The following is a 15,171-nucleotide window of genomic DNA, read 5'->3' as shown; positions in this document are numbered from 1 at the left end:
CATCAATTCTATGATTAACCTCATCCTTCATAAATCCATCCGCTGACACGTCAACTCCCAAGTGTCTGAAAACATTCACTTCTTCCATACTCCTCCTCCCCAATTTGATACCCAATTTTTCTTTATCTAAATCATTTGATACCCTCATCACCTTACTCTTTTCTATGTTCACTTTCAACTTTTTACCTTTACACTCACTCCCAAACTCATCCACTAACCTTTGCAATTTTTCTTTAGAATCTCCCATAAACACAGTATCATCAGTGGTACGTTGAGTTTCAAACAGCTCCCAACTCGAACAATTTTGCAAGTGTATTTTTGGGGGTCTGAAACAGACTGATCTAATTTACATTGTTCCCTATGGGATCAAATTCATTCAGTATCGGCACTTGAACAGCCTTCTGGAACGAATTACATAAGTTCATAACTCAAGGTACCACTGTATTATTATTATTTCTTTTTCAACAAATTGGCCATTTCCTACCAAGGCAGGGTGGCCCAGAAAGAAAGAAAAACAAAAGTTTCTCTTTTTAACTATAGTAATGTATACAGGGGAAGGGGTTACTAGCCCTTTGCTCTCAGCATTTCAGTCACCTCTTACGACACAAATGGTTTACGGGGAAGAATTCTGTTCCACTTCCCCATGGAGATAAGAGGAGATCAACAAAACAAGAACTAATAAGAAAATAGAAGAAAACCCAGAGGGGTGTGTATATATATGCTTGTACTTGCATGTGTAGTGTGACCTAAGTGTAAGTAGAAGTAGCAAGATGTTCCTGAAATCTTGCATGTTAATAAGAGAGAGAAAACAGACACCAGAACTTATGAAGGGATTCAGGGAAATCTATTAGCAGAACTTAAGTCCTGGAGGTGGGGCTGGGCAGTGCCTGCACTCTTCACTCTGAAGAAGGGATGGGGATGTTAGTCAGAGGGTAACCTGATTGTGATATCAGCACACTTCTGGAAAGATGGCGATGGAATAAATGATGGTGAATGTGTTCTCTTTGAGTCACCCTGCCCTAGGGAGAGAGTTGTTGGGTTTAAAAAATAGGCTAATAAACCCAAGTTTCTTGCTAATAATACAAGTACATGTACACAAGGTATATTGGCCTAGCTGATATCAATGACATACTGTACTACTATATAGAAAGCTGCTTGTTATGCTGAGCATTTCGGACAAATTACGTCAGTTTTGTCTCAGGGTGTGACTCTCAACAGTCGACTAACACCCAGGTACCCATTGTACATAGCCAACCAGTGTAAGGAAATGCATCCAATGTTTCCACCCCTTCGCCGGGAATCGAACCCAGACCCTCACCCTGTGAAGAGAGAGCTTTTGTCACCAGGCCATGAGGCACCGCTTGCACCTATTACATCAGACTCAAGAACGTTTGTGAATTGCTTCAGACCCTTTTTGCTTGATTGAGCCTCCTTGGGGAGAAACAATTCACAGAAAAAACTTTCTTCTGCAACTCCTAGATTGTTCAACAGGTTGCCAGCATCTCAGTTGAAAGTATATATCTTTTCTAGAGCTTACAAAGCTGATAATCATATTATCATTTATGAATATAACTTGTAATTTTTCTTCTTCGTTGTTGCCTTTATGGCTTGATGTGCAAGTGCTTGTGATTTTCTTGAATGAAAAAGTGCTCAAGAATAACAAAATCCCAGATTATTACCATATTGTTATTTTCGTCTTTAGCTTTACTTCATTATTCTTTCTCCTCTTTTCTCTTATTTCTTCCTTACTCTTCTCGTGTAGTTTTTTCTTATTTGTCTTGTGCTTATTTTTTTTATATTCATCTTGTTATTCGTAGTTATTAATATCAGTACACAATTTCTTGTTATTGCAAATTTACAGGCCATGGCTATGTATAATGTTGCCGTTGAGAAGGCATCCCAAATCTCCAGCCACCTCACTTTTCTTATAGAGAAGAAACCTAAGGGACAAATGGCCACATCCTCTGACTATGTTATGTCAAGACTAAATATGGTAAGAAAGAGTTATGTTCTGTGTATGTATGAGAAGTGATTTGTATTTACTCAATGGTTTTGGCATATAATAAATAAGATTCGTAAATCATTTTATCCCCTTTTTTTATGTTGTAGTCAGTATTTCATCGAATTTACATAATAATGTAATAGGGTAAATAGAATATACACTTGACTGTCAGTTAATACTGTAGTTACAATCCTAAAATTGGTGATGTGTGTCAGTCAAAGATCCTGTATCCACATCTCTGCTAGTAAATGGAGGTGCCTTATTGTTCAGTTCCACTCGTTCCAACTGTATGGGGGTTATAAAGGAGAGGATAGAATGGTTGGGACATACACAGGAGGGATTAAAGTGGTTGGGGTGAGGGGGTTTAATGGAGGTGAGAATTGGGAACTGCTTGCATGGGAGGTGGAAACTGAGCACTGGAGGTGTGGGAGCAGGAGCTGGAAGCTGGTATTGGGAAGTGGAGTATGCTGGGAAGTAGAAGGGAGGGGAGGGAGAGGGTAGAAGCTGGAAACAACAAGGTGGTGTGATGGTAGTAGTGTGGGTGGTGCGGATAATAGGTGGCTGCATGGATATGATTGGTGATGTGGGCAGTAATGAGAGTGGTGGGTGGGTACATGACTAGGTGTGTGGACATGATGTTGGTGTATGTGGACTGTGAAAGCATGGGTAAGGTGTGGAAGTGGGACTGTGTGGCTCTAAGTTGTAGGGGAGGGGTGTGGGTGGGAGGCCATGTAGTCTTGAACCTATGGGGAGGTGCTGTGGGTGAATGGTAGAGTTGTCAGAAGCCCACAGTGGGTGGTGGTGTGGAAGATAGGTGATTGGGTGGGCGAGTGTGCAATAATGAGAGTGGTGGGTGGCTACCTGACTTGGTGTGTAGACGGTGTGTTATGGTGAAAAATTGAGTATGGTGTGAGGTCATGGGAAAATGGTGTGGGTGAGGGTCTGGAACTGGGCACAGTGTATACTAAAGACTTTTGTACTGAATGAAAAGCTTGTTCTGATATTAACTCAATCAGTTAGTCTACATTATAGGTGGTGTACATTTAACCACTGACAAATCACTGGTCCTAGGTAGTAGGTTGGTAGACAGCAACCGCCCAGGGAGGTACTACCATCCTGCCAAGTGAGTGTAAAACGAAAGCCTGTAATTGTTTTACATGATGGTAGGATTGCTGGTGTCCATTTTTCTGTCTCATAAACATGCAAGGTTTCAGGTATGTCTTGCTCTTCTACTTACACTTAGGTCACACTACACATACATTTTTTTTTTTTTTTTTTTTTTTTTTTTTTTTTTCAACAAGTCGGTCGTCTCCCACCGAGGCAGGGTGACCCAAAAAAGAAAGAAAATCCCCAAAAAGAAAATACTTTCATCATCATTCAACACTTTCACCACACTCACACATTATCACTGCTTTTGCAGAGGTGCTCAGAATACAACAGCTTAGAAGCATATACGTATAAAGATACACAACATATCCCTCCAAACTGCCAATATCCCAAACCCCTCCTTTAAAGTGCAGGCATTGTACTTCCCATTTCCAGGACTCAAGTCCGACTATATGAAAATAACCGGTTTCCCTGAATCCCTTCACTAAATATTACCCTGCTCACACTCCAACAGATCGTCAGGTCCCAAGTATCATTCGTCTCCATTCACTCCTATCTAACACGCTCATGCACGCTTGCTGGAAGTCCAAGCCCCTCGCCCACAAAACCTCCTTTACCCCCTCTTTCCAACCCTTTCGAGGACGACCCCTACCCCTCTTTCCTTCCCCTATAGATTTATATGCTTTCCATGTCATTCTACTTTGATCCATTCTCTCTAAATGACCAAACCACCTCAACAACCCCTCTTCTGCCCTCTGACTAATGCTTTTATTAACTCCACACCTCCTAATTTCCACACTCCGAATTTTCTGCATAATATTTACACCACACATTGCCCTTAGACAGGACATCTCCACTGCCTCCAACCGTCTCCTCGCTGCTGCATTTACCACCCAAGCTTCACATCCATATAAGAGTGTTGGTACTACTATACTTTCATACATTCCCTTCTTTGTCTCCATAGATAACGTTTTTTGACTCCACATATACCTCAACGTACCACTCACCTTTTTTCCCTCATCAATTCTATGATTAACCTCATCCTTCATAAATCCATCCGCCGACACGTCAACTCCCAAGTATCTGAAAACATTCACTTCTTCCATACTCCTCCTCCCCAATTTGATATCCAATTTTTCTTTATCTAAATCATTTGATACCCTCATCACCTTACTCTTTTCTATGTTCACTTTCAACTTTCTACCTTTACACACATTCTCAAACTCATCCACTAACCTTTGCAATTTTTCTTTAGAATCTCCCATAAGCACAGTATCATCAGCAAAAAGTAACTGTGTCAATTCCCATTTTGAATTTGATTCCCCATAATTTAATCCCACCCCTCTCCCGAACACCCTAGCATTTACTTCTTTTACAACCCCATCTATAAATATATTAAACAACCATGGTGACATTACACATCCCTGTCTAAGACCTACTTTTACCGGGAAGTATTCTCCCTCTCTTCTACACACCCTAACCTGAGCCTCACTATCCTCATAAAAGCTCTTTACAGCATTTAGTAACTTACCACCTATTCCATATACTTGCAACATCTGCCACATTGCTCCTCTATCCACTCTATCATATGCCTTTTCTAAATCCATAAATGCAATAAAAACTTCCCTACCTTTATCTAAATACTGTTCACATGTATGCTTCAATGTAAACACTTGATCTACACATCCCCTACCCACTGTGAAGCCTCCTTGCTCGTCCGCAATTCTACATTCTGTCTTACCTCTAATTCTTTCAATTATAACCCTACCGTATGCTTTTCCTGGTATACTCAGTAAACTTATTCCTCTATAATTTTTACAATCTCTTTTGTCCCCTTTCCCTTTATATAAAGGGACTATACATGCTCTCCGCCAATCCCTAGGTACCTTCCCCTCTTTCATACATTTATTAAACAAAAGTACCAACCACTCCAACATTATATCCCCCCCTGCTTTTAACATTTCTGTCATGATCCCATCAGTTCCAGCTGCTTTACCCCCTTTCATTCTACGTAATGCCTCACGTACCTCCACCACACTTACATTCTGCTCTTCTTCACTCCTAAAAGATGGTATACCTCCCTGGCCAGTGCATGAAATTACCGCCTCCCTTTCTTCCTTAACATTTAAAAGTTCCTCAAAATATTCTCGCCATCTACCTAATACCTCCCTCTCCCCATCTACTAACTCCCCTACTCTGTTTTTAACTGACAAATCCATACTTTCCCTAGGCTTTCTTAACTTGTTTAACTCACTCCAAAATTTTTTCTTATTTTCATTAAAATTTCTTGACAGTGCCTCTCCCACTCTTTCATCTGCTCTCCTTTTGCAAATTCTCACACCACTCTCTTCACCTTTCTTTTACTCTCCATATACTCTGCTCTTCTTATAACACTTCTGCTTTGTAAAAACCTCTCGTAAGCTACCTTTTTCTCTTTTATCACACCCTTTACTTCATCATTCCACCAATCACTCCTCTTTCCTCCTGCCCCCACCCTCCTATAACCACAAACTTCTGCCCCACATTCTAATACTGCATTTTTAAAATTATTCCAACCCTCTTCAACCCCCCCACTACTCATCTTTGCACTAGCCCACCTTTCTGCCAATAGTCTCTTATATCTCGCCCGAACTTCCTCCTCCCTTAGTTTATACACTTTCACCTCCCTCTTACTTGTTGTTGCCACCTTCCTCTTTTCCCATCTACCTCTTACTCTAACTGTAGCTACAACTAAATAATGATCCGATATATCAGTTGCCCCTCTATAAACATGTACATCCTGGAGCCTACCCATCAACCTTTTATCCACCAATACATAATCTAACAAACTACTTTCATTACGTGCTACATCATACCTTGTATATTTATTTATCCTCTTTTTCATAAAATATGTATTACTTATTACCAAATTTCTTTCTACACATAGCTCAATTAAAGGCTCCCCATTTACATTTACCCCTGGCACCCCAAATTTACCTACTACTCCCTCCATAACATTTTTACCCACTTTAGCATTGAAATCCCCAACCACCATTACTCTCACACTTGATTCAAAACTCCCCACGCATTCACTCAACATTTCCCAGAATCTCTCTCTCTCCTCTACACTTCTCTCTTCTCCAGGTGCATACACGCTTACTATAACCCACTTTTCACATCCAATCTTTATTTTACTCCACATAATCCTTGAATTTATACATTTGTAGTCCCTCTTTTCCTGCCATAGCTTATCCTTCAACATTATTGCTACTCCTTCTTTAGCTCTAACTCTATTTGAAACCCCTGACCTAATCCCATTTATTCCTCTCCATTGAAACTCTCCCACCCCCTTCAGCTTTGTTTCACTTAAAGCCAGGACATCCAGTTTCTTCTCATTCATAACATCCACAATCATCTCTTTCTTATTATTTGCACAACATCCACGCACATTCAGACTTCCCACTTTGACAATTTTCTTCTTCTTATTCTTTTTAGTAATCTTTACAGGAAAAGGGGTTACTAGCCAATTGTTCCCGGCATTTTAGTTGACTTTTACAACACGCATGGCTTACGGAGGAAAGATTCTTATTCCAGTTCCCCATGGATATAAAAGGAAAAGTAATAAGACCAAGAACTATTAAGATAAAATCAAAGAAAACTCAGATGAGTGTGTATAAATAAACGTGTACATGTATGTGTAGTGTGACCTAAGTGTAAGTAGAAGTAGCAAGACGTACCTGTAATCTTGCATATTTATGAGACAGACAAAAGACACCAGCAATCCTACCATCATGTAAAACAATTACAGGCTTTCGTTTTACACTCACTTGGCAGGACGGTAGTACCTCCCTGGGTGGTTGCTGTCTACCAACCTACTACCATGTACAAGCATATATATACACACCCCTCTGGGTTTTCTTCTATTTTCTTACTAGTTCTTGTTCTTGTTTATTTCCTCTTACCTCCATGGGGAAGTGGAACAGAATTCTTCCTCTGTAAGCCATGTGTGTTGTAAGAGGCGACTAAAATGCCAGGAGCAAGGGGCTAGTAACCCCTTCTCCTGTATATATTACTAAATGTAAAAGGAGAAACTTTCGTTTTTCCTTTTGGGCCACCCCACCTCGGTGGGATACGGCTGGTGTGTTGAAAGAAAGAAAGAAAGAAATCACTGGTATCAGTTACACTTTTTGATTTCAATAATTATTGGCTTATTCTGAAAGTTGTAAAATTAACAGATTTTTCTTGGTCTGCACCATATAACATTTCTTAATTTGAAAAAATTTCCCCTTTCTCATTCTCTTTCCCATTCTTGATAGTTGTATTATTTCAAATAGTATCTTAACCCTTTGACTGTCGCAACCCCCAATCCTGAGGTGTCTCCTGGTGTCGCAAAATTTAAAAAAAAAATTATTTTTTCTTATGAAATGATAGAGAATCTTTTCCCGATTGTAATGACACCAAAAAAACGAAATTTGATGGAAAACTGACGGAATTATGCTCTCGCGAAGTTAGCGACCTCGGCGCTGTTTACAAATCGGCGATTTCGCCCACTTTGAGCCCTATTTTCGGCTAATTCCATTGTTCCAGTCACCCAAACTCATAGCTATTTCTTTAGAACTTCATTTTTTCTATCGATTGAATACAAGAAACTGCCCATTTACTGATTTCAACTACCTAATAATGTGGTCAGAAATTTGCAATTTGGCCAATTTCACGAAAACTAAAAAATATGACAATTTCAAAATAAGGTCCAGAATGAACAATGCAGACATTCCTGGCTCTAAAATAACGTTTTCTTTGTTCATCAGTCACGTCTCCAGGCCCTTCTGATATTACTCTTGCTTTCTATTTTGAATTTTTATTCAAACAAAAAATATTAGACTTACTATTATGCAGACTACTGCAATGCTGTAATAACTGTATAAATAACATCAACCCATTCATGACTGCATATTAGAATGGCTAGTTGGACATTTATTGGACAATGGCATCATTTATTTACTTTTGAACATTGGCAAAAATCAAACATTTCCCCTATTTTGAGCTCCATTTCTAGGTTCTTTTTATAGTAAAATCAATCAAAATCACCTCTATTTCTGTAATATGTTTTCCATTCTATCAAATGAGACCAAGAAAACGAGAACACAACCATAAATACTATACGAAAATAGACCACAAAGTCGGCATTTTAATTAAAAAAAACGGTCGGAGTTTTTTTTTTTCTCATTATGCACTGCGTGCTCCAGGATTTTTTTTATATGGTGCACACTGACCACACAGACCCATTCTCTCACATGTGGGCCTACCAGCTTTCTCCTGCTTGATTTGAAGCCGCTAGAATTTATGAGTATATATACGTCAAACACGGCACCTCGTAAAACGTATATATACGGCCGCGACAGTCAAAGGGTTAAAAAACCATAAACATCATGTCATTGTAATCAGGAGCTATAAATGAATATTAACTTTTTCATGTTATTTAAAGAAGGGTAGTTTGGTCAACTATTACCTAACTTGCTCTTATTTATGTATATACACAGGTACACCTTCGAATGTTACATGCAAAGGCAGATTGTCTGGCCTTAGAAAAGAAATATCAGCAAGCATTCAGTGTCAATCTGCAACTACTTCAAGATTTGTGCCTACAAGAGCCTAAGGTCATTGATTCAGTAGCTCCTTGTGTATTTATTTTTTATGGTGCTTTTTGCATGATGTTATTAAACAAGTATGTAATTGACTGTATTTAAAGCAGGACTATCAGTGTAGTTTCTAGGAATGTATGAAATTTAAGCATTTTACTGATATCTCTGTTTAGATATTAACATACAACAGGTGCTTTTCAATAGAATTTTTTAATATGCTGTAATAAATTCTGAAAACTACATTTAGAAGGCTGAGGCTGAAGATTGCCAAAAACATTAAAATTCTGCAAAGCTGGAACCACTTACAGTATCTAGAGTTTTTAATTTTCCTGCCACTCTCTCAATTCAATGTGGAAATGAGTTGTTAGGTGGTTTAACAACTTGGAAGGGACAGAGCAGAATAGGATGGCAAAGAGAATGTATAAATCTGAGGTGAAGGGAATGAGTCATGGGAGTCATTCATCTTAGGAAGGGTTAGAGTGAAGGAGGTTCCAGAGGGTAGGTGCTTATGTATCTTGCAAACATGTATAAGCATGTTACATTGTCATGAATGGAGATTAGTGTTTAGGGTTTGATGTGGCATTAGTGAGAACACAGTAGTATTAATAATGGGATCCATTGAGCTTGATTAGCTGGATTTGAGTCCTGGAGGTGGGTAGCACATTGCCAACACTATGATGGCAGGGTGGGCATGTTTTGGGAGGAGGGCCATCTGAATTGTGATATCTGCACACTTCTGGCAAGACGGCTATTGAATAAATGATGGTGAATGTGTTTAAAGTGAATTTGAGGATAAGAGGGCAAAAGGCAGGCAGAGAAAATGGGCAGAAATTTCTAGTTTGAGCAAATATGGTATTAATGTGAATATAGTACGTAAAACTAAAAATGAACATGATAAGAAGCAGTTTCAGTGAGAATAGGATAAGAATAATGTTTTTTGTTTCTAGAAGTTAACCTAATAGTACTGTATGCCTAGTCTTTGAAATAGCCAGTATATTGTTACACATTTTGTTAATGTAGTTGTACTAGTTTCCTGTGATAGTAGTATATATAAAAACAATTTAGTTGAATATTTTTTTACCCTTTTTTTTTGGTCTTACAATATTGTACTCTCATTATTTCCAGGGAAATGAGAATAGGATGATGATATTTTCCTAAAAAGAGTGCTGAATATGTCATGTTTACATTTTTTTTTAGCTGTTGTATCAAGATATGCACTTCATCAGCGTAGTTATCTTGCAAGGCCATGCCTTACAGCGGGCAATAGAACAGACTGATACCATAGAGTGTGCTGGTAAGTTTTAATTACTTTTTCAATTCATACAAATGTAAAATGAAAGTTTTCTTTCTTTTTAGGTCACCCTGCCTCGGTGGAATGTGGCCAACGTTTTAAAAAAAAAATGTAAATTAGCAGAAATGAATCCAAGTTAGTATTGTACATGAAAAACGAACACAAAACAAATTGAGCATGACATACTGTAATAGTTTAGAGGTCTGTAGATGAATGGTTCACAAAACCGACACATTGATAAATTAGACACATGTGCAACTCTTGGGTAGCTTTATTGAGGAAACATATCGCCACACTGGCTTCATCAGTCCATACAAAGGAGAAACTTGAAGAACAGGAGGAGAATGAGGTAATCAGTCCCTCAGCCTTGAGTCGATGTGGTCAGTCCATCAATCTATTCAAGATTGATGGACTGACCACATCGACTCAAGGCTGAGGGACTGATTACCTCATTCTCCTCCTGTTCTTCAAGTTCCTCCTTTGTATGGACTGATGAAGCCACTGTGTGGCGAAACGTTTCCTCAAAGCTACCCAAGAGTTGCACATGTGTCTAATTTATCAGTTTAGAGGTCATTTATAAGAACACCTGCTAAATGTCTTTTAAGATTTGGAAGTTGTCAAATTTAGTGAATTTTATAGGATTTGATATTCAAGAGATTAATGTTGAACAGAGTTTAGAAATGCAAGTGGAGTACTGTTTAAAAAGGGTTAATATAATATTACAATGTTGAAGCAGGGAATGAGGAGTCTTGTATATGATAGTGTTTTTTTGGAAATAAATCTATATATAATATTAAAGCACATTGCTGTAATCCTGAAGGAAAATATTTATTTTTATTATAAGCACATCGGTCGATTCCCACCAAGGCAGGGTGGTCCAAAAAAGAAAAACTTTCATCATTCACTCCATCACTGTCTTGCCAGAGGGGTGCTTTAAACTACAGTTACAAAACTGCAACATTAACACCCCTCCTTCAGAGTGCAGACACTGTACTTCCCATCTCCAGGACTCAAGTCTGGCCTGCCGATTTCCCTGAATTCCTTCATAAATGTTACTTTGCTCACACTCCAACAGCACATCAAGTATTAAAAACCATTTGTCTCCATTCACTCCTATCAAATACCCTCATGCATGCTTGCTGGAAGTCCAAGCCCCTCAAACACAAAACTTGCTTTACCCCCTCCCTTCAACTTTTCCTAGGCCAACCCCTACCCCGCCTTCCCTCCACTACAGATTTATACACTCTCAGTCATTCTCTTTCGTTCCATTCTCTCTACATGTATGAACCTCCTCAGCCCTCTGGATAATAGTTTTGGTAATCCCGCACCTCCTCCTAATTTCCATACTACGAATTTTCTGCATTATATTCACACCACCCATTGCCCTCAGACATGACATCTCCACTGCCTCCGGCCTTCTCGTTACAACACGCACCACCCGTGCTTCACACCCATATAAGAGTGTTGGTATAACTGTACTCTCATACATTCCTCTCTTTGCTTCCACAGACTCCTAAGTGCACCACTCACCCTTTTCTCCTCATCAATTCTATGATTCACCTCATCCTTCATAGACCCATCTGCTGACACGTCCACTCCTAAATATCTGAATACATTGCTGCATTCTGGAGGACACAGTTTGGTTTTGCATGAGTATATGACATGGTATAGCTCTCCATTGTATAACACGTAAATGTCTTCTGAAAAGAGTAGAGAATATGTACGGTGGAACCTCCATATGCGACATTAATTCATTCCAGAAGGCTGTTCGAGTGCTCCTCCGTTTGAGTATTGAACAAGTACTTCCCAACCAATTTTCTGTTTGGTTGGCTGTTGTCACTAATCATCGTAGGCCCCTTTCTTTCTTTCAACACACCGGCCGTATCCCACCAAGGCGGGGTCGCCCAAAAGGGAAAATGAAAGTTTCTCCTTTTACATTAAGTAATATATACAGGAGAAAAGGTTACTAGCCCCTTGCTCTCGGCATTTTAGTCGCCTCTTACAACATGCATGGCTTACGGAGGAAGAATTCTGTTCCACTTCCCCATGGAGATAAGAGGAAATAAACAAGAATAAGAACTAGAAAGAAAATAGAAGAAAACCCAGAGGGGTGTGTATATATGTGCTTGTACATGTATGTGTAGTGTGACCTAAGTGTAAGTAGAAGTAGCAAGACATACCTGAAATCTTGCATGTTCATGAGACAGAAAAAAGGACACCAGCAATCCTACCATGTAAAACAATTACAGAGTTTCGTTTTACACTCACTTGGCAGGACGGTAGTACCTCCCTGGGGGGTTGCTGTCTACCAACCTACTACCTATGTGTCGTAGACCCCATGGTGACTTAATTATACAAATAATACAAAAAATGTGGAGAAACACGAAATAGTTTACAGCTAAGTTCTGGCAGGTCATATTTGTTTGGTTGAGTGCTCAGCTTTGTTCAGGTAGGAAACTGGTCGTATACCGAGGTTCCACCGTATTTTTTTATTTTTATTTTTTTCAACAAGTTAGTCATCTCCCACCGAGGCAGGGTGACCCAAAAAAAGAAAGAAAATCCCCAAAAAGAAAATACTTTTATCATCATTCAACACTTTCACCACACTCACACATTATCACTGCCTTTGCAGAGGTGCTCAGAATACAACAGTTTAGAAGCATATACGTATAAAGATACACAACATATCCCTCCAAACTGCCAGTATCCCAAACCCCTCCTTTAAAGTGCAGGCATTGTACTTCCCATTTCCAGGACTCAAGTCCGACTATAAGAAAATAACCGGTTTCCCTGAATCCCTTCACTAAATATTACCCTGCTCACACTCCAACAGATCGTCAGGTCCCAAGTATCATTCGTCTCCATTCACTCCTATCTAACACGCTCATGCACGCTTGCTGGAAGTCCAAGCCCCTCGCCCACAAAACCTCCTTTACCCCCTCTTTCCAACCCTTTCGAGGACGACCCCTACCCCTCTTTCCTTCCCCTATAGATTTATATGCTTTCCATGTCATTCTACTTTGATCCATTCTCTCTAAATGACCAAACCACCTCAACAACCCCTCTTCTGCCCTCTGACTAATGCTTTTATTAACTCCACACCTCCTAATTTCCACACTCCGAATTTTCTGCATAATATTTACACCACACATTGCCCTTAGACAGGACATCTCCACTGCCTCCAACCGTCTCCTCGCTGCTGCATTTACCACCCAAGCTTCACATCCATATAAGAGTGTTGGTACTACTATACTTTCATACATTCCCTTCTTTGCCTCCATAGATAACGTTTTTTGACTCCACATATACCTCAACACACCACTCACCTTTTTTCCATCATCAATTCTATGATTAACCTCATCCTTCATAAATCCATCCACCGACACGTCAACTCCCAAGTATCTGAAAACATTCACTTCTTCCATACTCCTCCTCCCCAATTTGATATCCAATTTTTCTTTATCTAAATCATTTGATACCCTCATCACCTTACTCTTTTCTATGTTCACTTTCAACTTTCTACCTTTACACACATTCTCAAACTCATCCACTAACCTTTGCAATTTTTCTTTAGAATCTCCCATAAGCACAGTATCATCAGCAAAAAGTAACTGTGTCAATTCCCATTTTGAATTTGATTCCCCGTAATTTAATCCCACCCCTCTCCCGAACACCCTAGCATTTACTTCTTTTAGAACCCCATCTATAAATATATTAAACAACCATGGTGACATTACACATCCCTGTCTAAGACCTACTTTTACCGGGAAGTATTCTCCCTCTCTTCTACATACCCTAACCTGAGCCTCACTATCCTCATAAAAGCTCTTTACAGCATTTAGTAACTTACCACCTATTCCATAAACTTGCAACATCTGCCACATTGCTCCTCTATCCACTCTATCATATGCCTTTTCTAAATCCATAAATGCAATAAAAACTTCCCTACCTTTATCTAAATACTGTTCACATATATGCTTCAATGTAAACCACTTGATCTACACATCCCCTACCCACTCTGAAGCCTCCTTGCTCATCCGCAATTCTACATTCTGTCTTACCTCTAATTCTTTCAATTATAACTCTACCGTATACTTTTCCTGGTATACTCAGTAAACTTATTCCTCTATAATTTTTACAATCTCTTTTGTCCCCTTTCCCTTTATATAAAGGGACTATACATGCTCTCCGCCAATCCCTAGGTACCTTCCCCTCTTTCATACATTTATTAAACAAAAGTACCAACCACTCCAACACTATATCCCCCCCTGCTTTTAACATTTCTGTCATGATCCCATCAGTTCCAGCTGCTTTACCCCCTTTCATTCTACGTAATGCCTCACGTACCTCCACCACACTTACATTCTGCTCTTCTTCACTCCTAAAAGATGGTATACCTCCCTGGCCAGTGCATGAAATTACTGCCTCCCTTTCTTCCTCAACATTTAAAAGTTCCTCAAAATATTCTCGCCATCTACCTAATACCTCCCTCTCCCCATCTACTAACTCCCCTACTCTGTTTTTAACGGACAAATCCATACTTTCCCTAGGCTTTCTTAATTTGTTTAACTCACTCCAAACTTTTTTCTTATTTTCATTAAAATTTTTGACAGTGCCTCTCCCATTCTTTCATCTGCTCTCCTTTTGCACTCTCTCACCACTCTCTTCACCTTTCTTTTACTCTCCATATACACTGCTCTTCTTATAACACTTCTGCTTTGTAAAAACCTCTCGTAAGCTACCTTTTTCTCTTTTATCACACCCTTTACTTCATCATTCCACCAATCACTCCTCTTTCCTCCTGCCCCCCACCCTCCTATAACCACAAACTTCTGCCCCACATTCTAATACTGCATTTTTAAAATTATTCCAACCCTCTTCAACCCCCCCACTACTCATCTTTGCACTAGCCCACCTTTCTGCCAATAGTCGCTTATATCTCGCCCGAACTTCCTCCTCCCTTAGTTTATACACTTTCACCTCCCTCTTACTTGTTGTTGCCACCTTCCTCTTTTCCCATCTACCTCTTATTCTAACTGTAGCTACAACTAAATAATGATCTGATATATCAGTTGCCTCCCTATAAACATGTACATCCTGGAGCCCTACCCATCAACCTTTTATCCACCAATACATAATCTAACAAACTA

The 15,171-nt window shown here is 39.4% G+C and overlaps 1 protein-coding gene across 2 annotated transcripts in view; it reads left to right on the top strand.

The window, feature by feature from the left end:
* LOC128695463 (uncharacterized) overlaps window positions 1–15,171 on the top strand; it is a 76,512-nt gene that overhangs the window by 57,606 nt on the left and 3,735 nt on the right. For both annotated transcript variants that reach the window (XM_053786111.1, XM_053786112.2), the window contains exons 18-20: window positions 1,862–1,993; window positions 8,629–8,745; window positions 9,928–10,024. In XM_053786111.1, the coding sequence (XP_053642086.1) occupies window positions 1,862–1,993; window positions 8,629–8,745; window positions 9,928–10,024 (346 nt within the window). The remainder of the gene's footprint in view (window positions 1–1,861; window positions 1,994–8,628; window positions 8,746–9,927; window positions 10,025–15,171) is intronic.

Source organism: Cherax quadricarinatus, chromosome 50, assembly GCF_038502225.1.
Source record: "Cherax quadricarinatus isolate ZL_2023a chromosome 50, ASM3850222v1, whole genome shotgun sequence".
Lineage (NCBI taxonomy): Eukaryota > Metazoa > Arthropoda > Malacostraca > Decapoda > Parastacidae > Cherax > Cherax quadricarinatus.
Note: the sequence above shows the minus strand (reverse complement) of the source record. Positions and strands in the feature narration are given on the sequence as shown.